The sequence below is a fragment of the Anser cygnoides genome, chromosome 3 (genome assembly GCF_040182565.1).
Source record: "Anser cygnoides isolate HZ-2024a breed goose chromosome 3, Taihu_goose_T2T_genome, whole genome shotgun sequence".
In the NCBI taxonomy this organism is placed as follows: Eukaryota; Metazoa; Chordata; class Aves; order Anseriformes; family Anatidae; genus Anser; species Anser cygnoides.
Genome location: NC_089875.1, coordinates 35,523,999 through 35,549,286, shown reverse-complemented (window position 1 = coordinate 35,549,286; position 25,288 = coordinate 35,523,999). Strand labels below are relative to the sequence as shown.

General features: G+C 37.3%; 1 protein-coding gene across 3 annotated transcripts in view; it reads right to left on the bottom strand.

Moving 5' to 3' along the window:
- Positions 1-25,288, bottom strand: part of RMDN2 (regulator of microtubule dynamics 2) — a 48,724-nt gene that overhangs the window by 20,787 nt on the left and 2,649 nt on the right. For 2 of the 3 annotated variants that reach the window (XM_048047733.2, XM_066993901.1), the window contains exons 3-7: positions 19,128-19,320; positions 18,054-18,156; positions 15,874-15,934; positions 4,713-4,788; positions 2,944-3,021 (exon numbers count right to left, since the gene is read on the bottom strand). In XM_048047733.2, the coding sequence (XP_047903690.1) occupies positions 2,944-3,021; positions 4,713-4,788; positions 15,874-15,934; positions 18,054-18,156; positions 19,128-19,320 (511 nt within the window). Of the gene's footprint in view, positions 1-2,211; positions 2,334-2,943; positions 3,022-4,712; positions 4,789-15,873; positions 15,935-18,053; positions 18,157-19,127; positions 19,321-25,288 lie in introns of all 3 variants that reach the window. The other variant, XM_066993902.1, reaches the window with a different exon arrangement.

Here is a 25,288-nt window from a genome sequence, read left to right as displayed (position 1 = left end):
GTTTGCTTAACAGATATTTCAAAGTATTTTAATAACAATTATATGGTATTTAACTTTTCCTACACATTATAAAGATAAGCTGGGGAAAAAAAACACCAAAAAACAACTCCACCATTTAGCAGTGTGCATCAGCTCTAGAAAAAGGAATACTTAAGTAACACTTGATAGGGTTCCACAGTTGCCTACTACTGTGGTGTTCTATTATGTTTGCTCAATGCATAAATAGCTGTTGTTTTTTCCCTTCATCATAACAAAATAAAAAACATGCTCTGTATGGGAGCTACACATGCCTTATTGTATACACAGCAGCTCTTACAGACAGTACTTTGCCCATTATGACATCTATAAAGTGATCTATGAAAATCTTGCCTACCTGATCTTGATACCAGAATTAATTCTCTAACAAAGCAGTGATGATACTCCTATCAAACCAGCATCTACCTCTTTTGTACAGCTCTGCTGGTTTTATAATGGTAAAAGAAATCAGAACCAGAAAAAAAAAAAAACAACAAAAAAAAACAACAACTGATTTTTAGACAACATGGCACACAGAAGTCACTAGCTCTGCATCAACCCGCTCAGTGCTGTAAGGCAGTGGCAATCCAGCTCGTTGTCCTGCTGGAAGGCGCTGTGTCACTTTGCAACAGCTTCAGATTGGGCCCAGCAAGAACAGCCACCGTGTAAGAAATGTGACATTGCCACACCGCTGCTCTTCACAAAGGGCTGCGTTGCACAGAGAAAGGTAGGCAAGGCCAAATTCTAGCAAAACTGCACAAATCAAATAAGCAACACTTAAGGAAGAACAAATGTTAAGGCCAATCTTAGCTTGACCCAAAAGTGAGCTAAACGTTAAAGTACAAACTAAGCTTTTTTCCTCAGTCACCCCTTTTTTCCCTTTGTTTTCCTTGCAGTGGATAACACAGCCTTCCCAGCCTCAACCTCAGCTAGACTAAACATAAAAAAAAAAGGAGGGTCTAAGAGGAGCATAATCGCTCCATCTACAGGTAGCGATACAAAGGACGTGTAATATACATATTCTTTAAACACCCTATCATACTTCCCACCCCGAGGATTTGGAACCAATGCTACAGCTAACAGCCTAATATAGGGATAATTACCACAGTATGAAACACCATAGTCTGCAGAAAAAGATCACAAAATTTGCTGCATCTTCCACAAGCTCCTAGACTAACTATATTACATGCATGACAAAACCTCTATTAATAGATCAGCACAGAAATTTACTCACTCAGTCTGCTAAAACTAACGGGAATATCATGAACCTCACTGGGCTAGGATTAAGATCTAACGTCCGTACTTGAGCAAGGTGTCTAAACCCAAACAATGGTCCCGAATAATTACCTCATCCTGCTACTGAAAGCGTACAAGTGACAAAAGAGCTGACCACCCTAGAAGTTAAAACAAAATGTTAGTCAGTCCTATACTTGCATTTATCTGTACTACACAAGTCTGCGCTTAGTTCTTCAGGCTACTATTTTATCAAGGCCAGCAAGAAAGTCATAGAAAGCAAGAACTGAAAATAAGAAAAAAATAAAAATAAAAAAATCAGTCTGAAGTATTTCAGTGGCTACATCTGTTTTTCAGTGGCTGCATCAGACGTAGTTTCACTTAACACAATGCAGGTCAGGTCACTGCCTAAGGCAAATGCTTATCTGTTGCTTTATTGTTCACCAAGGAAGTTCTGATGCTGCAACATGTGGAACATGAATTCATAATGATACAGTGCAACAAACCACATGTAGTCAGCCAGTAAGTGGTGACTGTCACTAACGTGAAATACGATTAAAAGATAGTACAATATTAACAAAATGAGGTATGCTGAGATTACATCTAAAGCTTCCAAATGCAATAGCTCCAGCGTTAAATAAGCCATGAGAAACATCTGGGAGTGTTTGACATAAATGGAAGCTGCAGTCAGTCATTGGACATCATGTGAAAGTGCTTAAGGAATCACTGGTGAGAGAGATGCTCTTCAAAGGCAGGACAGCATGCATAACATAGGACAATCTTTGGCAACTCACTTTTGCATTGCTAATGCTGACATTGAAGAATACACTGTGATGAAAAGCAAAATAAGCTCTTTGAAAAAGTTGGTGTCATTCTTCGTTCGGATCAACTGAGAAAAAATGTACTTGCTGAAAGCTTTTTGAAAGTTATATATATGATCTGAAAGAACTGCTGAAAGATTACCTGGCATTAAGGCTTGTTGCAGATAAAGACAAACAAAGTCAGAGGCTGCAACGTTCTAAATAACACGGCAACTCCTTCTTTCCAGTTTGCAGGCACTTCGTAATGACTAGCACTGGAAGTAGCTGGAGGAAAAAGGCAGGGCTGGAATTCGCTGTACATTCTACTCTGAGAGGCCTCCCAACAATCTTTTACAACCTAGACTATGCAAGAACATTTTCTTCTGACAAGAGATTCTTCATAGCATAAAAGATAAAGTGATAAGGATAGTCATATGAGCCATCAAAGATGTGGGCTTCAGAATAGAGCAACTCTCATATTACAAGCACAAAGCATCATTTTTGCTAAAAAAAAGAAAAACAGCTGCTAAACTGGCAAACCAGTCTATTTTTTTTCATATGAGTACTTATCACTACGTCATTAATAAAATATTTAAAAGCTCTTGTTGAGTTGGCATAACAAAATTTGTATTTCTTGCAAAACTTCGGTAAACGACAAATTTTATACCTGTATCTTTGTTGTGATGTTCTCTTGAAATTTTACCAAGCCAGTATGGTAGTCCAATAACATCGCACACGTGGAAATTAATTCAGGAAATGTATATGCACTGCTTCATTTAGCTCAAAACATCTACTCCAATAAACTCCTACTTTGTGTTAAGTCCCATTACTTCATTTCAAATGCATTATAATTTTTCTGTATATTCAATATGTAAGATATAAAAAAAAAACTTACTGAATAGCACCATCTTCCATTTAGGTAATATAAAAAAGGATCTTGAGGTTTAAGTTCAATTGCTTTGTCTAGGTGCTCCTATTAAAAAGAAAATCAGTGTCACTTTAGATGTTTGCTTGGCAAGGGTGTTTACTTTCTAAGAGATTTGCTGCAAATCATATACAAATTCAGAAGTTTTCTTCTGCTGCAATTATTTTCTAACATCCTAAATATATTTTAACTAGCAAACCCCTTCCTTATGGAGGAAAACCACAAACAAAATTATTTAACAACTTTGCACACAATGCAACAAGACCACAAATAAACTGCTCAAAACTTCAATCAAAGAGTTCGAAAACTTTTGCCTGAAAAAAGGCAACAACTTAAATTACATTCTTTTTATTTACAGTTAGTACTAGGGAACTGTCACACACCCAATCAGTGAGAAAGCAACCACTGTCTTTGATAGTTCTTACATGCCAGCACCCATCATTGAAGTCTTTTCCACCCTGTAATACTACTGCTCCAATGAAATGGTACAGGACACAACAAATCGTTATTATAATGTAAAATTCAGGAAATAAAAGGGTTCTGCTGCAGTGAAACAGTAACAGTTAGAAAGCATCCAATATAGTGATTCTTCCAAAACCACTGTCATTACAGGTCATAAATATCTTTATTTCTCTCTTTAATTTAATGAAGAAAGCTCTTACTGCTCAACCTGAGTTTAAAGAAAAAAGAAATACATTACTTCACCCCTAAGTACTATTTGTCTCAAAATAAATCTCTCTTCTAAAGCTTCATTTTTTTCAGATCTCTTTTCTTTTCTAAGTCAGTCACTAAAATATCTGAGTTATACAGATATGAGAGCCTATTATTCTATCATTTTGTCCACAAACTAATCACATAGGAGCTATGTTTTCATGCTATTATTTTTCCCAAAGCCTTAGCATTGCCAAATGATCCACTTGGATTTCAGAAATTACTTCTGAAGAGCAAAACCTCACTGAAAAGGCAACTAACAACGTGGTTTCTTTTTAAATCCTATCCTTAAACAACTGCAGCACTTTTCTTTTTTTTTTTTGTTTCTTCTTTTTTTGTTTTGTTTTGTTGTTGTTCATTTGGTTGGTTGGTTTTATTTTTGTCGTTTTCCCTTTCTTACCTAGCTAGCTGCAGCAGTTGGGGCTTAGCTAACTTGGCACAGCCTGTATGTAGTTAATGCAACACTCCAAGCCCTACCACGGGCTGGATGTGACGGGGACCTGTCACACATCTGCTGCCTCTCACTGATACCCAGAACGGGAGGACACTGGCTTGGTGGGCAGTGGGGAGAAAGCGCCAGAGCAATACTGAGGACAAGAGGTAGGGAGCACGTGCAACAAAAACTGCTAACTAGAATACACATTTACCTCTGAAAGGACAGTGTTAAAACAAACATAACTTATTAAAGGAGGCATGAAGCATGATTGCAGGACTATGTTAGTTCATCACTTAACAATTTGTATGTTTTGATTTTCTGAACAGAATTGTTACTCCCTTTTCCTCTTCCCTTTCACTACAAACTATAACAGAAATCTTGATGTTCCTCCCAGAATCCTACATCAATTTTTTTTATTTTTTGAAAGCATATAATCTGTTTGCATACATAAAAATAACTTCATTTTAACATCGACACCAAAATAAACCTGTGAGTCTGAATTACTGTGTTGGAAAAAATTCTTTGACACTGTATAAGGAAATAATTTAAAGGAATAGCTTAAACAAAACACCAAAAGCCTACAAAAACATACCTTAAAGAGATAACCATTCCTGATTTTGTTTTGAACACTTTCAAACTGAGACATATAGCCACACATAATTGCAAACCTGAGAGGGGAAAAGAAAAACACACACACATACTTTTTGTGATTTAAATAAACCTTTGATTCAAATTACAAAATATTTCAATACCTAGTTCACAGATTAACAACTGTTTTTCTTCCATCTTGACAGCTGGATAGAAGTTTGGCATGAACTGTACATATTCAGGAGCAGACAACAAAATAATACAAAACAAATAATGGAAACAAGAAGCTTAAATGACACTGTCAATGAACTGAAAAAAACAGGGATTTTTCCGCCAAAATTTCCAGACAGCACCAGCGTTGACAAAAGCTTAACTGGACACATTGTGCTCCAGACTGTGACACTCTGGGAATGGGAACACCATCAGCCACGGTACCTCACCTGGGAAGGCAAATTCTTGAGGCAGGCTCAGCAGCAAGCCACACAAGCCTCAAAAATCATACAGTCATCTTCTACCTTTCTCAAGCATTTCTGTGCATTTCTGAGCCTCTAGCATTCTTTTAACAGTGTTAAAATTATTTAAAAAGCATACAAAACATTTTGCTCTTAGAAAATCCCTTCTGCCCTTACTAGCTGTATATTGCTAAGTTGTTTTTTTTTTTTTTAATCTCAGAAATTGTGTACTGTGAGCAGAGATAAAAGAAATGCAAGGTCGTTTCTGTTAAAAAATTGTCTAATTGTTAAACAGGTAAAATTGGAAATATTTTCAGAGATGCCTCTCTGTAGAAAGTTATTTTCTAAGCAACACTGTTGACTTATTGATGCTTCATTTCAACTTTTATTGCTTTGTCCTTATTACTTCAATAGCTACAGAAGCTACTGTTCATAAGGCAGCTCTCCCACGTATGTCAGTCCCACATTTCTTAGGCCTATATTCATTGCTATTACGACAATTTTACATTTCTACAAATGTACAATGTACAAAACTAAAAGAACCACCTAAGATATATTTAGGCAGTATAAACCAATAAAGATGTTTTCTTTTTTTTCAGAATTTTACTTTTGTATTAAAAATTTCACAATGTAATATTGAATTAAAACAAAGAACAATCTTAAAAAAGGGGGAAAAAGTTGAAGCACAGAGAAAAACAGGAGAGTTGTGCAAGAAGCTTGTTAAGTTAATGATGCTAACAGAGCCACAGTCCATATGGTGCACACAGTTTATAAGCATTACTAAACCTCAGCTTTCTTGAATTTCTTTATATAATGTAATTATTCAAGCTCCAATGAATTCTCATTAAAATGTCACTGTTACCATAACTAATTAAATAATTGTATTACTTACAGTCATACCTAATATTTTTAATTTAGGAATACCCACGCTACAGGTTATCGTATTTTCAGTCTGCAAGTGTTTCCAGGTAAGGCATGAAAGTCAGAATAATGAGTAGCTGAAGTTGTAAGAGCTCCATACAGCCTGCCAAACGCTGCTGAGCACGATGTAAGTTGTGACCAACAAGCACAGAACAAAACCCAGCTAATGGCAGCACTACTTCTGACGGTTAAATCTGCAAGGGAAGTGTATTTCGTATGGGAAAGAGCTGGGAGGGAGAGAAAAAGCAAGGGTGGTGGGTCAGGAAAGTTCAGGTATTTAGAAAGAGGGGGGAGGCACGGAAACCTTTATTAGGCTTCAGTAACTCAGGCAACGTTTCCCATATTCCCTTTACTCATTAAGTGCTAATCTGATAAACTCAGCATACCATAGCTAAACGGATTGCTGCTACAAAGGAAAACAATGAAAAGCGAACACGCTAATCCAGCACCTTGCAGTATTTCCCTGTCTGTGCGTGACAAGAAAGAGGGCCTTAGTCTAGACCAGTTCAAAGAAAAACTTCTACTTACAGCTAAAATGGCCGGGAAGGGAAATCCCAGTAAAATTTTCAATGAATGAAAAAATAAGCTGACCTACTAACTTGAAAGCTTTTTTTTATTTCCCCCCTCCAAGGAAAAAATGAGAACGTCTTTCTGTATTAACTTCCTTTTTGTCTCTATTTTACACTTTTGAACTGGGCTATACAAAAAAGACATTGGCATAAATCTGTTAATTTGATGGCATTTCAGATGCTCATTTCTGGGAGAGAAAAAAAAGTGTTGGGGTTTTTTTTTGGTTGTTGTTGTTTTTTTATTATTATATTTGGTTTTGCCTATGAAGAATTCTTAGACGTTTGAAATGATTTTAAATTTTTAAAAAAGAAGCATAAGAAAGCAAACTTTTTTCTCACTGATCCAGACAGTAGTATTAAGAAAATGATCAGCGCAAACTCGGGAGGACCTAGCTAAATACGCTTCCATCTTTTTTTTTTTTTTTTTTAATTCAATACAGAAATCGTCTTGCCAGGTCCATGGCACAGCTCTTCGCAAGGCAAAGCAGAAGTGCTGCTGCTGCCCAGATCCTCACCCCGCAGCTGAGCTCCTCGGTCTTCCTCAGCGCCCTGCCCCATCTAGTGGCCACACGCGGAAGCATCCAACAACTGAAGGCCCTAGGGGTTTTAACTTTTTGTTTTTTAAAAAAAAAACAAACCATCAGCATTTTGTCCGCTATTATAAAAACTACAGGGAAAAAAAATAAAAAAAATCATATAATAATGATTAAATACCTTAAGAAATGAGTGAAATATATCTTTTGCAAGCAAGTTTTCCTGTTTTTCCTCACAACCGCTGCTTAGTTATGCTCTGTGAAAATCAGAATTAAAATACTCCTATGCTATCTTCTCAGAGAAAAATAAAAAGCTATGCAATACTAGCACTGAAAAGAAGTGAGCTAACAGCTAATGTTACCCCTGGTTAATGTCAACAAATGGCCACAGAAATTCATCAAAATAAGTGTAACGTAGATGGTCATGCAACTTTATTGATACGGATAAAATTCTTCTATGCAGATTAATCATTCACAATTAAAACTCAATTATTATTATGTTTTCCCCAGATCAAGGAGAATTCATGTTATCCCTTCTGGTGTTCCAGAATTTCTATACATATTCTGACAAAATAAGACTGGGAGGGGCATACCTGCTGCAAAAGGAAGAGCAGCAGGTGGATCCAGCAAGTTTTTACATCAAGAATGCTCGCAAGCAACATGAATTTTATAACCACGAATTCAGAGAGATGATACCAACAGCTAGGCTCTGGCAACCACAGCTTATCCATCCCATATGAGATGGATATACAGAAAAGATTTAAAGCCTCCAGTCAAAATTAAGCCACATTAGGGCACTCCAAATCCCATTTTACTACTTGGCCTTCAATCCCCTCACACACATATTTCACGGACTCATATATTCTGACAGTCTCTGCAATGCAGCCAGACCCCAAAGCTTTCTTTTTAATCTGATGTCAATGAGATATCAATTCCTATTGAATTGCAGGGAGATTTTTGCAACTTATATTGCTGCTTATGACTCCTGTTGCATTACTCTTTTAGAGATCAGAGTTTTTGAATTCTTCAAGTTGTATCACTTTGATACAATGATGCATCCTTATAAAAGTATAGCTATTAAGATTCAAAGGAAAAATAAAACATGAGTTTGCTATCACCTCCCTTATGGGGGTGAGGGTACACCTCACTTAGTGGCTAAGAATGTGAAAGACAGACTGCCAAAGGACAAAGTAAAATGTGCCAAGGTGCAAAGTGAAGTGTTTAGGATTTGGGTTGTTGGGTGTTGGCTTTTTTATTTTATTTAGTTTGTTTTGTTTTTACAGCTTGGAATACATCTAAGTCTACGCTGTAGAAATTGGCAGAAAAATAGTTTTCATATTAAAAAATTACCAGAGCACTGAAGCTGAGCTCCAGGAAAACATCACATGTAGCATACACTTGCATAGATGGCACTTCCATGAAAAACACAGACATATTTCGGTTAAAAAAAAAAATTAAAAAAATATGAAAGTAAGAACATTGAAGAATTGTGGCTTAAAAAATTCTAACACAATAAATCAAAACAAGAAAACATGCTGCTGCTAAGGAACATTCACAGAAGTTCATCAGTAGAAAATGTGTGCCATAGTTGTATTTCTGAGACTGTGGAACCCACAACTGAATTGTGTTCCAAAAACTTAAATTTTATTTTTGTAACAGACATTAGTGGTCCTTACAGCTGCAAATATGACCTTCAAAAAATTATCCAGGTATAGTCCTGACAAACCTGGAAACAGAGCGAAACGATAGCTTTCACAGAGAGCAACACAACACCTGCCCTTGACAGGAAGGTAATAAGGGACCACTTGGTTGCCAGTATTATTTTCCCTGTGACCATTCTGGCAAAAAGCTTCTAGTAAATAGATGTTTTCACAATTCAAACCTACCTCCTTTGAACTTGCTGCATTGCTGTTTCAAGAACCTTATCCCAGGGGACGCATCACAACAGGACTATCTGAAGCCCTCTGTGCTTCTGTCATGCAAGTGTCAACATCTGCTACCTCCCCTCCACAATCAGGAAAATCCACACCACAAAAAATAAAAACATGAGCAGACAGAGAACTTGGGAGGAAGGACCACAAACATCCTGAGGCACTGAAACATTTCTGAACAGAAACATTGCAGTGACCTGTTCTATGGAAATGAAAAAATAAAAATAAATTCCTCACTAGGTTGTGTGTTTTTTTTTCCTCAAAAAATGACTTACCTAATCACTAACCCCAGCAACCACATAGTCCTTATAGGAGACCTTCCTCCATTATCTCATTTAAGTGCTCTTTAACCAGGAATACACACCTCTCTGATCCACTCACTATAGAACAAGTTACACATTTGCAGAAATGGCTTCTAAATTTGTCCTTCTGTATTTGATTTTTTTTCCTTAATAATAAGTAATTTAAGGATAATTGATTAAGATTAAGCATAATTAAGAACAAGGATTACTGTAAAACTCATTTTTGGTCTTCTCATAAAGCTAAGACAAGACAATACTACTAACCTGAAACCTTGTTACAGAAAGTTTGACTGAGAGCAGTATTTCTGGTCCAGGTATCAACTCCTGAAAAGTAAGACTGTACAATAGAAACAGACACTTGTAGCTTGTAATTTGTGTGTCTCTGCTACAGTTCAAAAGTCACTTTAAATAAGGGATAACTCAGGAGAGAAGGTTACACGTGTTTAGTTAGATACCTGGTATAGATTTCATTTTAAGTCAGTAGTATGACAATAACCTACAAAATGTTCTTTTACGAGTTTTATTTCACTAGAAAAATACTTTTCTGTCATTGAGCCCTACAAATTACCTGTTATAATTCTATTACTAATAGTATGTGGCATGAAAAATCTTGGGGGCAACCGTGGTTCAGGAGTAGCCTTCACTTAAAATTACTAGGTTTTCACTTGATAATTTCTGGTCTAAATGAAACACATGTGCTATACAACTCCTATCAGCAGGTAAGATCTACAGAGTAGCCTGAACTTAACTGCAGCACTAAGTTTGTTTGTGGCAAACAAACCAAAAAGTAGCGCACCAAATGGTTTTTCTAAGTAAATGGTATGAAAACTGTCTGCATCTAGGAACCTCTCTGTTCTTTGCAAAACCTGTAACAGCACCTCTTCAGCAAAAAAAGGAGGTGCAGGGCCTTGGGTAACAGCAGAGGAGCTTTCTGGACCAAAATCTTGAACAAAACAATCAAAAAAAACCTCACAAACATAAAACCCACTGGTTTTGCAAAAGAACTTAAAGATTTGTGTGCTATTAACATGTGTCTATATTTTGTGTTTTCTGTAACTGTAAAATCGTAAAGCACTGCCATCTGAAGTAACCACAGTACTGAATCATCCTTGTTGTACTTCCAATTAAAAACTTGATTATAAAGATGGTTCATGGTCCAAGACTAACTGCGAGGGTTCACAAGTATCATTTAGGAATCACTGACCCACTTTTTTTGAGACGTGGGGAAAATACCATGACCTGCAACTGGCCTATGCCAACATCTGCACGCAGGTTCTTTCACAGCTTGAATAATCAACGCAGGCTGCACAAATCAGCAAGCCATGCACATTAGTCATTCCTCATCTCTTTGGGGGTAATCAAACAAATAATAAAAGGTTACAGCTATGTTTTTATTTTCCAGTGTTTCTATTTACTAAAGTTTTTTAGAATTGACCATTCAAAAAAGGTTTAGTGATCTGACTGGCAACCACAGTATGAAGTGTGATCACATTGTATGTAAGACACAACAACTGAACTCTAGGCCTACATGAACAAGAGTCTGCCGACAAAATCATTCCACAAAGTTCTCCTGCTGCAGATAAAAAATTACATTTTACTTCCCAGACAGCTTATAGCAGTTGTACAGCACAAGTAAAACCCTGCTCTGGAAAAGGGATGTTTTTGCCAGCGTAACTCTCATCTGCACTAGGGCTTTACTGAACAGTTATGTCAGTCAGGGTGTGACCAAAACATATTTTATTTATGCTGTAAACAGAGCTTTCAAGCAACAGGGATAAGCTTCCAAAAGAAACTTTGAGAGGCCTATTGCCCTGCTCTTTGCTGTAAAAAGAGTGCCAGATTATATAAAGTTCTATGGAAGTGTTATTGTGAGACAATATTCAACAGTGCAGCTGCAAGTGACCCTTTCTGATGCAGAGGAAAGGCAAGAAGTAGTTGTAAAGACTAATTCAGTTCCAGTGAAGTGTTCTCCATTGAAAATCAAAAAGGAATTGGCCCTAAAATTGGAAATATACACACACATCTAAGCTAGCATTACCCTCATCGGATGGATATTAAAGAACAGCAAACAATTAACTAAAGATCTACATCAGAAATCTTCAATACAAACTGAATTGCAACTTGCAAGAGAAATATGAAGTAATAAGAAGAGGTTCTATAAATATAGCAGAAGGAAAAGAACCACAAAGAAAAGTATTTAACAATTCATAACCAGAAAACAAAACAAAACGAGATGAAACCAACATGGTTGAAATCAATTTCCTCCTCCTTGCTTATATCCCTGCCCCCCCAGGGGTTAACTGTAAGTGGAGAGCAGGGAATATGACCAGGAGCAGAACAGGCGTATCATTTAATCCTTACTCATTTATTAAACAGTTTAAGACAACATTAGAAATAATGCATGAGTGAACAATGTAGATAGCAGCTATACCAAACATGCATTAAAACCTTAGCCATGCTGATAGGAAATAACAAAACCCCTACGGAAAGATAAAGTGCAGATTAGGAAGAAATCAACCAAATCTTTCCATAGGCAAGGTCAGAAAGCCAGCTTCAGCAGCAGCAGCTAATACCGAAACAGGTAATCTTACATGAAAAGAGAAAAAATTCCGTCTGACAAAGCAATGGAATTACCTTACACAGGCTAAGATTATTTAGTAGGTTCTTCAGTTACCTTATATAACTTAACAAACTTTTACATCGGCAGTGAGATGAAAAGGAAGGATTTTGGTCTGAGACAGTGTTGTTTTCCCTCATGCTGAGCTACTCATCTGCAGCCAGCCCAAGTTCTCGCTGTGTATCTGATCTCCAGTTAGAGTCAATAGAGCCCATTCGATTTGCAGAATCCCTGCCTGGACTGCTCTGCCTACTGCTGCTGGAGATGCCCTAGGGTGTCCCAATCACTCCCAGCTGCCAGCCCAGAAGGGTACAGGCCCCAAAAGATCACATGTGATGTATGTCATGTCACACAAATATCCTGGCATTGTCAAATGGCAAGTGGTCTATCAGATAATAATTCTCCATCCCCCAAAAGGGTAGGAGGAGTCCCTTACTCAAATGTAGACATGCATAAGGAATACATTTACATGCCAACCTGGAATTGGGTAGTGCACTTCAACTGTAAACTTGGGTAAAACTGGTACACATTTCTTCCCTAACTGACCACCTGTTAGCAATCTTAATATTTTTGTATAAAGATTTTTCATTATGCTTTTCTCTTATCATTTTTAATTACAGATTTCATATTACTCTCACATGTTGTTTCTTTATGCCTTAATTGTATTTTGCTTTTCTGTTCACACACTGTCTTGGCTATTTATGATTTTAAGCAAAATTCTATTTGCATACAACTTTGAGAGTCGAGTTTATACAGGAAAGATTCCCTGAACTCTTCTTTCCTGTTCATAGCAATTAACATGTAAAATGCTGTTAAAATAAACTGCATAAATTTGCATCTGCCAGACCCAACCAAAGCAGATCTGACATACAGCTGACAACCAAGTTCTTCTGGGTAATGGGGAAAGTCCCAGAAGAAAGAAGAGGGAAGAATAGTTGCTATTTCGAAAGTGAAAGAGAAAGACAGGACAGAGGTTACAGACAAGCCAGCCTAATCCGAAAACATTCTTGGATGTTTTTTTCCTTAAGTGCAGAGGTACACAAAGCAGTTAACACAAGTTTGTCCTGAAACACACATTATCAAAGAAAACCACCTTGTTTTTTTCCTGAAAAGATAAACCAGCTCAGTGTATTAAAGGAATACAACACAGGGAATATAGACCTCACTACACCGAGTTTGTCCCCTGACATCTTTCAATCTAATTATGAAAATACTGTTTAGATTATATCACCTGCAAACAATTGCAGAACAAGGTTCATGTGAACCTGAGCATTACTGAAGGTGTTCCATAGAGTTTTGTCCTGGGTGAATTATCTTCCAGTTATTTCATTAATGAAATCAATGCTTTATAAAAAATAGGAAAAAACAACAGAAAGAAATCCTTCAAAATAAGACTGCGAAGTGGACACAAGTATTTGCATCCCAAATGGCAAATCACCCTCAATAAACCAGAGAAATGATCTAAAATCAACATGAAATCTATGCAACGTATGGAAAGTACTACACCAAGGAAGAAAAAAAGAAATTCACAGTTACAAAACAAGCTCACTGCTGGTTAAGCAGCAGCACAGCAGAAGAGGATGTACAGGGACCCCAGCCTAAGAGTTGCCAGACTAGAAAGCAACATCTGACTGTCTTTCTGGGTCACATCAAGAGGGAAGTTCACTACATTCAGTGCTTCAGCTGGAGCAGTATGTTGCACTACACTTTAAGAAGTTATGCATCAAATCAGAAAGACTTCAGAAAAGAAAAATAGATAAAATAATGTGGAAAAATATAATTATATCAAGCTATTCAAATCTGTTATGTCCATCGGTATCTCTAGAAAGCCACCAGTTCAGTAAGGGATAAAACCCTCACATTTATTTACAACCCACATACAAGAAGTACGTCAACTGCAAACCATACAAAAATCCATTGCCTGTAACAAGAAGTAGTAGCTTACAAAACATGAGATTCTCTACTTAAAACTCTCAAATAGGCTTTCTCAACTAACCCCTCTAACACATCTCCTTATGCTCATAACTCTTCCCTTGCTGGACGTGCCTGCCAGTACAGGATCTCACATCTGAAGTCCAGCAGACCGCCTACATCTGCCCAAATAGCATGCAAGCTTTTGTCAGCATAGTTTCTGCCACTAGAATTTACACTAGAAGATTCTGTCAGTTTTACAGGCTAGTGGAGGGGAATGGGTGGTCATGCATGTGTGTGATTTGTGATTGTTTATAGGCCCAGCTTCAGCTGAGAGGGGTATACCAGCATTACCCAAAGAAGTGACTATGACTGCAATCAGGCAAACAGCAGAAATGGCTGCAAATTGCTTTCAGCAGGTGTCCTAGCTGCAGGGGCTTCAAATCACCTTGAACTGAGGAGTGATGTTCAGATGATCCTCTTTTCTGTTAATTTTGCCATCAGAGTAGCAACCTCCAGCTGATTGGCATTAAGAGGCAGCTGGGTAAGGCCAAAAGCAAGGGTTTTTACCTTATACTGCCATATTACAAACACCTGGGGCCTAGGTTTCACCTCCAGACAGGTGTCGTCATTACTTCCAAGAGACTGGAAAGAGTAAATGCAAATTTCTGTGATGGTGAAGCTTCACCAAGATTTCCACAGCACACCACTTCCAACACCCCATTATTACAAAGTGGGTGTTTTGATCGCTAATTGCTATAAACTAAAAGGGAAACAAAAATCATAGAAATATGGCAATGCTCACAGGAACACAGAAGGGAAGAATAACATAGCCATCCTTGAAGATCAGGAGGAGTGACAGACCAAACCTGAGAGCCACCTAATTAAATGAAATCATCTGTATCTAATCACACATCTAAACCTGAGCTAGCCGTGCTCCCTTTATTGACAATGGAGAAGTAGTCAACTGAACCTGAGGAAAAATTAATCTCACCCTAACTCAGATGGGTAAAATGAACTCAGATGGACTGCACTTCAGAAGTGGCTACTTCTTTTTAGACAGCAAAGGAAGCCTGCGATAGGGTTTAGATATCTGAAAGATAAGCAAAATTCCCAACCGATATGTGCAATGATAAAATTAATTAAGAACATAGAAATCAAAATGGAAAGGAAAAAGCTAAGAGCATTAGAAAAGAAATCAGAAGTTCAATAAAATTGAATAGCAAAAGAGCAATGTGAAGAATTACCGGTTAGAACTCAGCAGAATTACCTTCTACCTGATAATGTTGATTGGATTAAAAAATATTCAATTTGCAAAAAGTTTGTTAATTTCTGGCAAGGTCTATGAAATTAATCCAAGTGCAAGGCTTAGAGGAAGATGGCATGATAGAACAAAAACTGACAAATTATTTGAAACTTCCACAATGCTGTCACTTGTTTAATTATTGCAGTTTAGACTATCAAAATGCTGGGAGGGTGCTTACTTTTCATAAATGTAAAGACAAAATATGAGACAATGACGTTATTTTGAGAACTGTTGAGAGAGGAAAATTGATAGAAAACTATGGTTTCTCTGAGTAGTCGTACGTTGACTTAAGCAAAATACTTACATCTCTATTTCATGGTACTTACTAAAGTATGGTTAGTAAGATGTTTCACATGCTATAACAACTGCTTCATAGAATACTTCAATGTAATTTTTTAGCTACAACTGATAGTAATTGACTTCCATAAAACTATTAATGAATATTTTATCAAATTGGTGTCCAACTCCAGCATGATAAATATAACTTGCTGTGGGCACTATTTATAGCCAAAAGACAGCTGTCTTTTTGCTGGATTTGAAAATTACATTTGAAAACTTGAATTCGAATTTGAAAAATCTGAAAATTTGAAAACTACAACAAAAATTCACTTTCCCAAACTTACCACTGGTGACTCTCAGCACTGCTGGCATCCAGCTGGACAGCCTTTTCAGCTTTATCCTTTCCTGTAAAAGGAATACAATATATTAAAGGATTCATTGTACTCTTCCACATTTTAGGCAACTCTCAAGAACCAAGAAATCAGATATACTCTAGCTGCAAATAAATTGTTTCTTCCTCTTACAAACATATAGATTGACAATCATGGCTTAACATCATTTGCATATGTATATATGTGTGCTCCCCCCATCTTATATATATATATATATGTGTGTGTATGTATATATAAATATATAAATATATAAAATTGTTGCTATTTTGCATTTGCTCTTAGTTCATTTCATTAATTCAGATGCAACTAAATAAGGGAAGGATTAGACCAGACTGTTGAAGGTGGCTGTGTTTGTAAGATAGAATTCCCTTAAAAGCAGGTTAGAGAAGCACCTGTCGGAAAAAAAAAAAAAAAGAAAAAAGAAAAAAAAGGCAGAGCTGTTTTCTGCCTTGGGTACAGAATGAACTAGTTAAATTTCCTTTCCAGTACAAAGACCTTCATTAGGTTCCACTTTTAACTGAATAAAGATGACAGTAGGTGGCTTGATCAAACCCACACACACAGTAAGAAGTTCAGAGGAGATGCTTGATGTTTGCAAAATCTCAGCTGCAACCAATTAAACCACACTGACATTTCTGTATTACAAGTTAACTTCATAAAAACAAAGAGCAGCATACACAGTCCTCCAACCTAGTGGAATGAAAAAAAAACATGAAACTACTGCCAGCTCCCCTGCAGCCTCAATCCCTCTGCACTACTTCCAAAAACAGAGAAAGAAGGCTGCCGCCACCCAGCACTTCGTGAGAATAAGACAGACAAGGCTGATTACCCAACACCTAAGTCCAAACATCATTCCTTCTCTCCCTGTCTTTTGCTATGCCATTATCTTCCTGCATCAGAGGTGACGTGGTTACTGGTAAAGGCAAAGGATACAACAACAGAGTTTACTGTTGTAACAGTTTGTGTCATAATCTTCACAGCAATATGCAACTTACATACAAAGAAGCTAAGCTGCTACTAAAGCAAAGAGAGTATCAATTAAGCAGTTAAGATAGCACAAGTCTTCATGAGCATTTAGATGATAAAAGGATAGGGATGGGGAACTTGGACAAGCTAAGGTTAGTTATAGAATATGTAATGATAGCCCACAAGCATTACACTGCCTTCAAGGATGACAAAGGGCAGTCAAAATTGCTTTTTTAGTGATGGTGTCACTGTTGACAGAAAAATAAATAAATACATAAATAAATAAGTGAAAAGAGTCACAAAAGATAAAGCAACCTGAATGTTGTGAATATACTTACATAACCTTAATTTGGTGCAGCAAAAAAGGGAGAGGAAATGCATAAACAAAGGAGAGAGAGACATATTCCCAGATACAGGCAAAAAAGGATTACCATAAGAACAATGTGTCAAACAGACTTGAGTAGGGTGACACAGGTAGAAAAGAAGTAGGCTTTACTGCAATCAAGAGAAGGTCGAAAATAAAAAGGGAAATGTAAACGGTAAACTTTTTACTGTAAATGTAAAACACAACTAGACAGAAAAAAGGGGGGGGGGGGAACGCTTTTAAAAGCAACAACAGCAACAACAAAAAAAAGAGCTATGAAGAAGAAAATCAGAACCCTGTTAAGGCTAAGTTGTCAAACAGGATAGATGGGGAGAGAAGCCTGGAATCACCATCTTCAATTGTCACACCTGACTTATGTTTCTTGTGGACAGTGTTTCCAGATTCACAGTTTTACCCCTACCACCACCATAAAAGAGGCTGCTGATTTGCAGGAGTGCTCCTTTGCCTCTGAAAAGCAGAAAAACAAACCTTCCTTTTAAGAAGACAGATGTCAGCACATTCTCTTTCCATCTGATTCTCATCAAAATAAAGGATTTTAAGGCACCATCCAGAGCCAACAGCCTTCAGTCGTGACCACCAATACTTCTCCCACACCAATTTCAGATCTCTCCGACGAGGAAAGAATGGACTGAAGCTGCGCAAGGTTGCAGTTTTTTGTGCAAAACATTTTTATTACAGTAAAAATGCTCACATTTACTGGATCGGAAGAAATTACTGAAGCTCAAAGCATGTTTCACCACATTCACATGACATTCTACACAAACATTTTTTATGTATTTACCATCAGAAACATATTTCTTCTTCTCCTCAGTATCAGCAGTCATCTCAAACATATCTCCATACGCACGTGCAACTCTCCAAAGAAAGTCCACACAGTTTTCATACTGAAAGTAGAGGACAGCTGAGTAATTAAACTGATCAGAATGGGATTTACGCAGCTTCCTTTAATAATAATACTTAGAGTAGGTTAGAGGAACATGACATAAATCTTTGGACAGTTCGTATCCTTCTATAGAACTTCTAATTTATGTGAGAAACAAATATCAATTTTCAGTTGCCAAAGGAGAAGGCAGCTTTTGGAAATACCCTAGACGGTCTAAATACATTTTATTTCAAAAAACAGTTTTGAAGTTGTTTTTTAATTAAAAATATAAAGGTAACCCAGTAAAGCACAGCAGATCCCTGAATGATGTGACGGGTACTGTATTCAGGTATGAAATGTGCACAACATTCACTTTCAAGTAGTATCTCATCTATTTGCTTGGGTATTTCAATACGTAAATAAAAATATAATCAGAACTACTTATGTTTGTCAAATCAGAAGAAAATGATACATTGAATAAAGCACTAACCATAAACACTTTGAAATTTTATCAAGAGTTACACAAGTGTGTAGTACAGTCATTGAAGGAAAAATTCACACTAAGATTACCATAAAGGTATAAGCAGACTACAGGCTCATAATGTCATTTCTTCAGGACACTTGGTCTGGTTACTATCTTATTCCAGAGGACTTTCTCACATGAGCAATTCTAAAACCAGCAAAGAAAGTTTCATGTATCTAGAAGAAAAGCCCATGATAGATTTCTTTGTTGCATGTAAGAATACACACATCAAACAAAGCCTCCAAATTACCGAGCCTGGATGGTACATAAAATAATACAACTTCCATGCCCACCCAACATGAATATTGGCACCACCTTGAAATATTTATTTTTCACCATATTTTTAAAGTGAGCATGAAATTGCATCTTCCATTCCTGTGTGCATTTTTATGCTTACATTAGGGAAGTTCTCAGAGGTAGAGCTAACCATAAGTTAATAGCAACATAATACTAAGTTTACCCTTTAATACCTTGTCATCTTTCTCAAGTAGCAGCCTGAAGCTCTCCTTTTTATCATCTTCTGAACCCTTGTGCAAACTGTCCACCTGCTGTAGAAGAGTAAGTAACTCTTCTTCTTCTGATTGCACAGTGACATCAGATGATTTCTTACACCCCTTTTCTTCCTCAGAATCTCCTTCAGTATCAGTATGAGCTGTGAGGTAACTAAAAATCACAGACAATAATAACCATCTTTTCTACAAATATTGGCAAATCACTATGAAATTAAAATGCAAAAAAAAAAATCAGTGTAATTTATTCAATTTGTCCAACCTGAAAAGAATTTTTAATACATGGAATCAAGCTTATTGTTATTACAGAACCTTTATCTTCAAAAGGATAACCATAATTCCAAATACAACAAGCAAGTAATTATATTGTCCTGCCTAATACTACATTGAAAAAATTTAGATACATATTAGAAACACATGTGTCCTTGTGTTTCAAATGCAGAACACTTTAAATCATTAGTGTGTATTATGACATGCTTTGCAACCCTGAATAGGCCTCTTGAACTCTTGGCCCCAGTTTCTGTATTTTTTGAAGTGAGAATGAGCTTACTAACCAAACCAGAAGTGCTATAAGAATCACTTACACAACGTTCTGTTAAACACTTTAAAGATCTAAATATAAGTGATAATATCATTGTTATCAATTTGTTTACCTAGCTTTTGTACATTCTGAAGGTCAGAATATCTGAAATTGGGAAAGAGCTTATATTAATTCATTGTGCTCAGCGCAGAAGTACTCAGCACAAGGCAGGCAAGGACAAAGAAATGTTTACAAAAGCCATAAATACCACACAGAGATAAGTAGGTGGCCTTACTGTCCGAAGTGCTGAGCACATATTAGAGCCCTCCAATTTCGCATTAGAGCAGCTGAACAGCATTTACTTTTAAAAAGTAACCATTTGCTTATGTCCTAATATGGGCAGAAAAGCCTAATCTTTTGCATCTAACTTTTGATAATCTTGTTCTAATGAAAAATAATAATTTAGAAGTATTAGCTGCTAAGCTCAGAGATTTTTAAACGGTAACTACTAGCAGAAAAAGCTTGCAACACGCTATATACATTAAGCAACTGAATAATCTGACTAGAGCGGGACAGCCAAAATATATAAAAACTGGTTTTTTGCATATATATAACCAGTACAGAATGTTAGCAATATGAATGAAGGTTAATAATTATGGCTTTTTAAATCTTCTATTTAACAAGTTGCTTTAGGAAGTGACCAGACCTAAAACATCAGCAGATCCACTTGCAACTTGTAAATGACCATTTACAACTACTTACGAAGTCACAGAACTGCAAGATGTGGCATGATGATTTCTCTGCCAAATTAACAAAGTACTATGGGAAAGAAGAGTCTACTAAAAAATATATTTAAAATGTACATACATATTCAAACAAATAAACCAAAAAAAAAAACCACAACACAGATTTCGCTTTATAGATTTTTGCATAGATTTTTGCTTTATATAACACCAAATCTTGATAATGCTGAAGTTGGTAATAAAACCTATATTACAGCCTCAGAGTCTGTATTCATAAGTCAGTGAACATTTATTTTGCTTTTCTGAAACATCTTTAAAACCAGAGCATATTGTTCTTCCATAGTTATATTGAAGTGGATGCAGAATCCCAAAATATTCAAGGTGAATTTGTAGGAGCACTAAGGAGCTAACCATGGAAGAATGAGGTCCTCAGATCAGACCATACTGCAACAACCCTTCTCATTCCACCTCTCCTAGAGAAACATGACCTCTGGGCCATGGCTGTGCTGAGAAACAGCAGAGGGAACAATTTCAATTCGCTTGTTCATTTGCATGTTTCAATGGTGGCAAACCAATACCTATCAAACAACCTGTGGGGAATGAAAAACACAACAGTAAATATATATTTTTTTTTCAGTGTAAGACAGTGCCAGTAATTTCTAGGAACTACAACAGACTGTACTGCCCTGTGCCTGCTCATGTCAGTCAGACACTGAGCTAAGCTAAGGCACTGGAGCTTCTATGTTGCACTTCTAAGCAACGTTCATTTCCATTTGCAAATGAAAGAATCAAAATGTTTAAAATCCTCTCTAAGCTTGGTTTGAAGTGGACAGAGTTTTTTCAAGAGAAGGACAGAAATTAATTGTCCTGATACCAAAACGTTCAAGGGAGTGTAAATAACACCAAGTGGTTAAGCTTGGGCATGCTGGTTACCACCTGAGATGCATCAGCATTCCTCTAAGTTTCTCCCTTAATTCCTAAGAAAAATAAAAACAGTGCTTTCAGAGAGCCCTTCCTTCCTTGTCTCTACTCCTACAGTTCCAGAGCTGGCATTGCTGCCTCCTAGCATTTCTTCTAGGGAGACCAGAAAGGTGACAGACCTGGCCTCCGTTACTTACTCGTGATGAGTTCCCACCTCACTAGTCAGGCAACCCAGGCAAACTCCCACATTGCTCAGGAGTCACAGGCGTAAAATAACAGCAAGGTAATTTAATCAAGTATCAAACGTTAAATGCCACTTCAACCATTTTGGCAAATGAGGCATAACGGACTTTTTTCTGTTTTCTTTCTGATGACATTAATTTTCTTACTAGCTGTCTGTTCATTCCATATCGTGGTTGAAACTTTTTAAGCGTGAAAACATAACATGTTAAGAAGGCAACACAGACTTTTAAAAAATAAATAGCTAGGACTTTTCCTAACAATGGGGTAAGCTGTACTTTACCAATTTGAACTGAAGCAAGTTTTATTTCAAGACAGGAAGACTTTCCAGCTACTTATAGACAAAATAAGAGCATAACAGACACTATTGATATAAAACTACAATCCAAAGAGCTTGATAACTGATTTCAACAAACCTGCTAGCAGGCTTACGTATCTGCTCATTATAGAATTGTAAGCTACATGTTACAAAGAGCTATAATTTTTATATATATATATATATATATCAGTACTAAACCGAAGCAAAGTGAAGCGTTTCAACACAGTCCAAAAACTGCTAGTCCAACGGATGATGGAAGTAATCCAAAATGGAAATCAACAAAAAAAAGGATGAAGAGTCATTACGTAGAACATTTGTAAAGCAAGACATAATAACACTGATATCTGCTATTTCACCTGGTGTTTTCCTGCAAGAAGTTTAATCAGATGATAAATAGAAAATGTTTGAATGTGATTGGATCAAGAGCAGCCCTGAAGAGAAGAACCTGGGTGTGATGGTTGGTGAGAAACTCAACATGATCTGGCAAGGTGCGCTTGCAGCCCAGAAAGCCAACCTTACCCTGGGCTGCATCACCAGCGGAGCAGCCAACAGGGCAAGGGAGGGGATTTGTGAGACCCCACCTGGGGTACTGCATTCAGCTCTGGGGCCCCAGCACAAGAAGGACCTATCAGAACAAGTCCAGAGGAGCACCTCTCCTGTGAGGACAGGCTGAGGGAGTTGGGGTTGTTAGCCCTGAGAAGAGAAAGCTCCAGGGAGACCTTACAGCGGCCTTCCAGTGCCTAAGGGGGCCTACAGGGAGTGTTGTGATAGGACAAGGGTGAATGGCTTTAAACTAAAAGAAGGCAGGTTTAAACTGGATATAAGGAAGAAATCCTTCACTATGAGGGTGGTGAGGCCCTGTCCCAGGCTGCCCAGAGAAGCTGTGGATGCCCCATCCCTGGAAGTGCCCAAGGCCAGGCTGGATGGGGCTTTGGGCAGCCTGGTCTGGTGGGAGGTGTCCCTGCCCATGGCAGGGGGGTGGAACCAGGTGGTCTTTAAGGTCCCTTCCAACCCAAACCATTCTACGATTCCATGGTTGTACGATCTTGAAGGTCTTTTCCAACCTAGATGATTCTATGAAAAGTGAATATTTATATGTGACAAACCAATACCTGAGAAATTCAAAGAACTTGAAAACCGTCTATACTCAGTGTGAACTGTTTTCACCTTTATTACCAATAGATTTTATTTAAAAGAGAAAACAGTGATAAGAACATGAGGAGCAATGGTCAACCAACACGACTCTGTTGGATCACAACGGACTGTTCAAAGTCCAAAGAACAAATGGAAACCATGCTAGTGACTCGCCACGCTGTGGTTAAGCTGTTCCAAAATCCAGACACGTAGTACTGCATTAAAAACAAAAGCAAACACAAAACCACAACAAACTAACACACAAAAAACAACTGAGCTACCTGGTATAAAACACTGCTGGGGTGTAAACTTGCTCTGCTGGTTCAAAAATTGTTGGACTGCCTTTTAACTGGCAGGCACGGGGCCTAACCAGGTATTGGCTGTTCACAACACTCCAACTTTGAGACAGACCAAACATCATCTGTTGTTTTCCCGGCGACTTAAAAAATCGTAAGCTGACACAAACACTGTCTCATCCGCTCCAGCTAATTCAGTAGAAACAAGATTATATGTCACAGACTGATCTGGATCAAATTGGCATGGATGACCCAATAAAGCAGACACATCCAACAGTAATGATAAACAGCCTTTGAGGAAAAGTTTGCCAAACCAGAGTCAGGTCAGCCGAAGATTGCACTGAAAACAAATGGGCAGCAAAAATAAATGAAGAAATGGTAAGCAAATAAGTTCTTAGAAACAGGGAAGGGAAATGTTAAGAAAAAATTATAAATAAAACATCGGAAGGAAAACTATTTACTGCTGTGAACCTTTCTGGTGACTGATGCCAAAAGCATTTTGAAAAGCCTGGGTGAAGACTGAGGCCAAACATGACGCTGATGTCAACGGTTCATCACTGCTGCACCAGGGAGGAAGCGGCTTTAAAATGACAAGTAGGGCAGAATTAGGTGAAACTCTGCAAGCCAGGTGATCATCCAGACACCATTTATTCTATCTGTAAATGAATGTGTGATTGTTACATATCCTCAAATCTTAAAAAGACTGAGTAAACAATGGAAGTGAATGATGGAAACCAGAACTCTTCAGCATTCAGTCAGTGTCTCATGCATCCAGCATACCTTCCTACAAGATAGCTTTTATTACGTAAAGATATATCTAAATTTATTTTTCAAAGGGGAAGGAGGGATATTTTTCCACTTAGAATTCTCACATAACTTTTGAAAGGCAAAATACAAAGCTTCTCTCTCCAAGGCGTTAAATATCAACAGTGGCATTGGGAATATGACCAACACAGACCAAAGCAGTGAGGGCCATAACAAGGACTGCCAGAATCAAATAGTTTATAAAAAAAAAAAAAAAAGAGGTAGTATTAAAAGCTGGGAGAATTCTGCAAATCTGGAACTGATGTAGTCATTCAGCACAACCACATAAGACTCTTATGATTACTTCATCTTCCAATTCCCAGCATCTATCCGTGTGTCATTTAAAACCTGAATTGCTTAACACAAATACAGTCTGGATCATGAAAATATTGCTGGGGCAGCGAAACACCTTGCAGGTACTTTATCTCAGATAGAGTACAAAAACTGAAAAAAACAACGTTTAAAAGTTTAATCTGTAACAACGAACAAAATTACTTCTCTCATTCACAAGCCAGTAAACTGATTGCATTACCATGTTTGGATTCACCACTGAACAGTAAAAGCAGGGCACATGGTGTTTATACTTAGAACACATGAATTTGTGATGCGTGTTAACCAGAAAAAAAAAGCATTGCTATAGCCTCTCACAGAATAAGCACAACTGCCACCGACGTTACATATGACCTCAAAAAAACCTATATAAAACTTAAATGTATGCACACTAGGCTTAATAACCTATGTCGTTTAGAAGATGAAGAAAAAATACAAAAAGAAAATTACATAAATGAAATAAAACTATCTTAAAAAGAGAAGATATACAAAACAAACAAATCAAGTACAAGGCGTTATGAAAAAAACGAACGCAAAAAAAACTCTTTTCAAAGGAGATTAAAAAATAGCATTGATAAAGCACATGGCATTAGTCACTTGGGTATCTATAACCTTGAATTATCGTCCTTCCTTCCAACTCTACGCAAATATTCGTCAGAGAAGACCTCTCTTAAGGACACATTCAAAGCTCTTGCACACTATAATCACTTGTGTCGGATCACCTCATCAGTTTCTTCATCACAGAGAAGAACCTGAACAGACAAGTTTCCTTGATTAGTTCTCAAACAGCAGTGCATCTCTCCTGATGAGAAAAG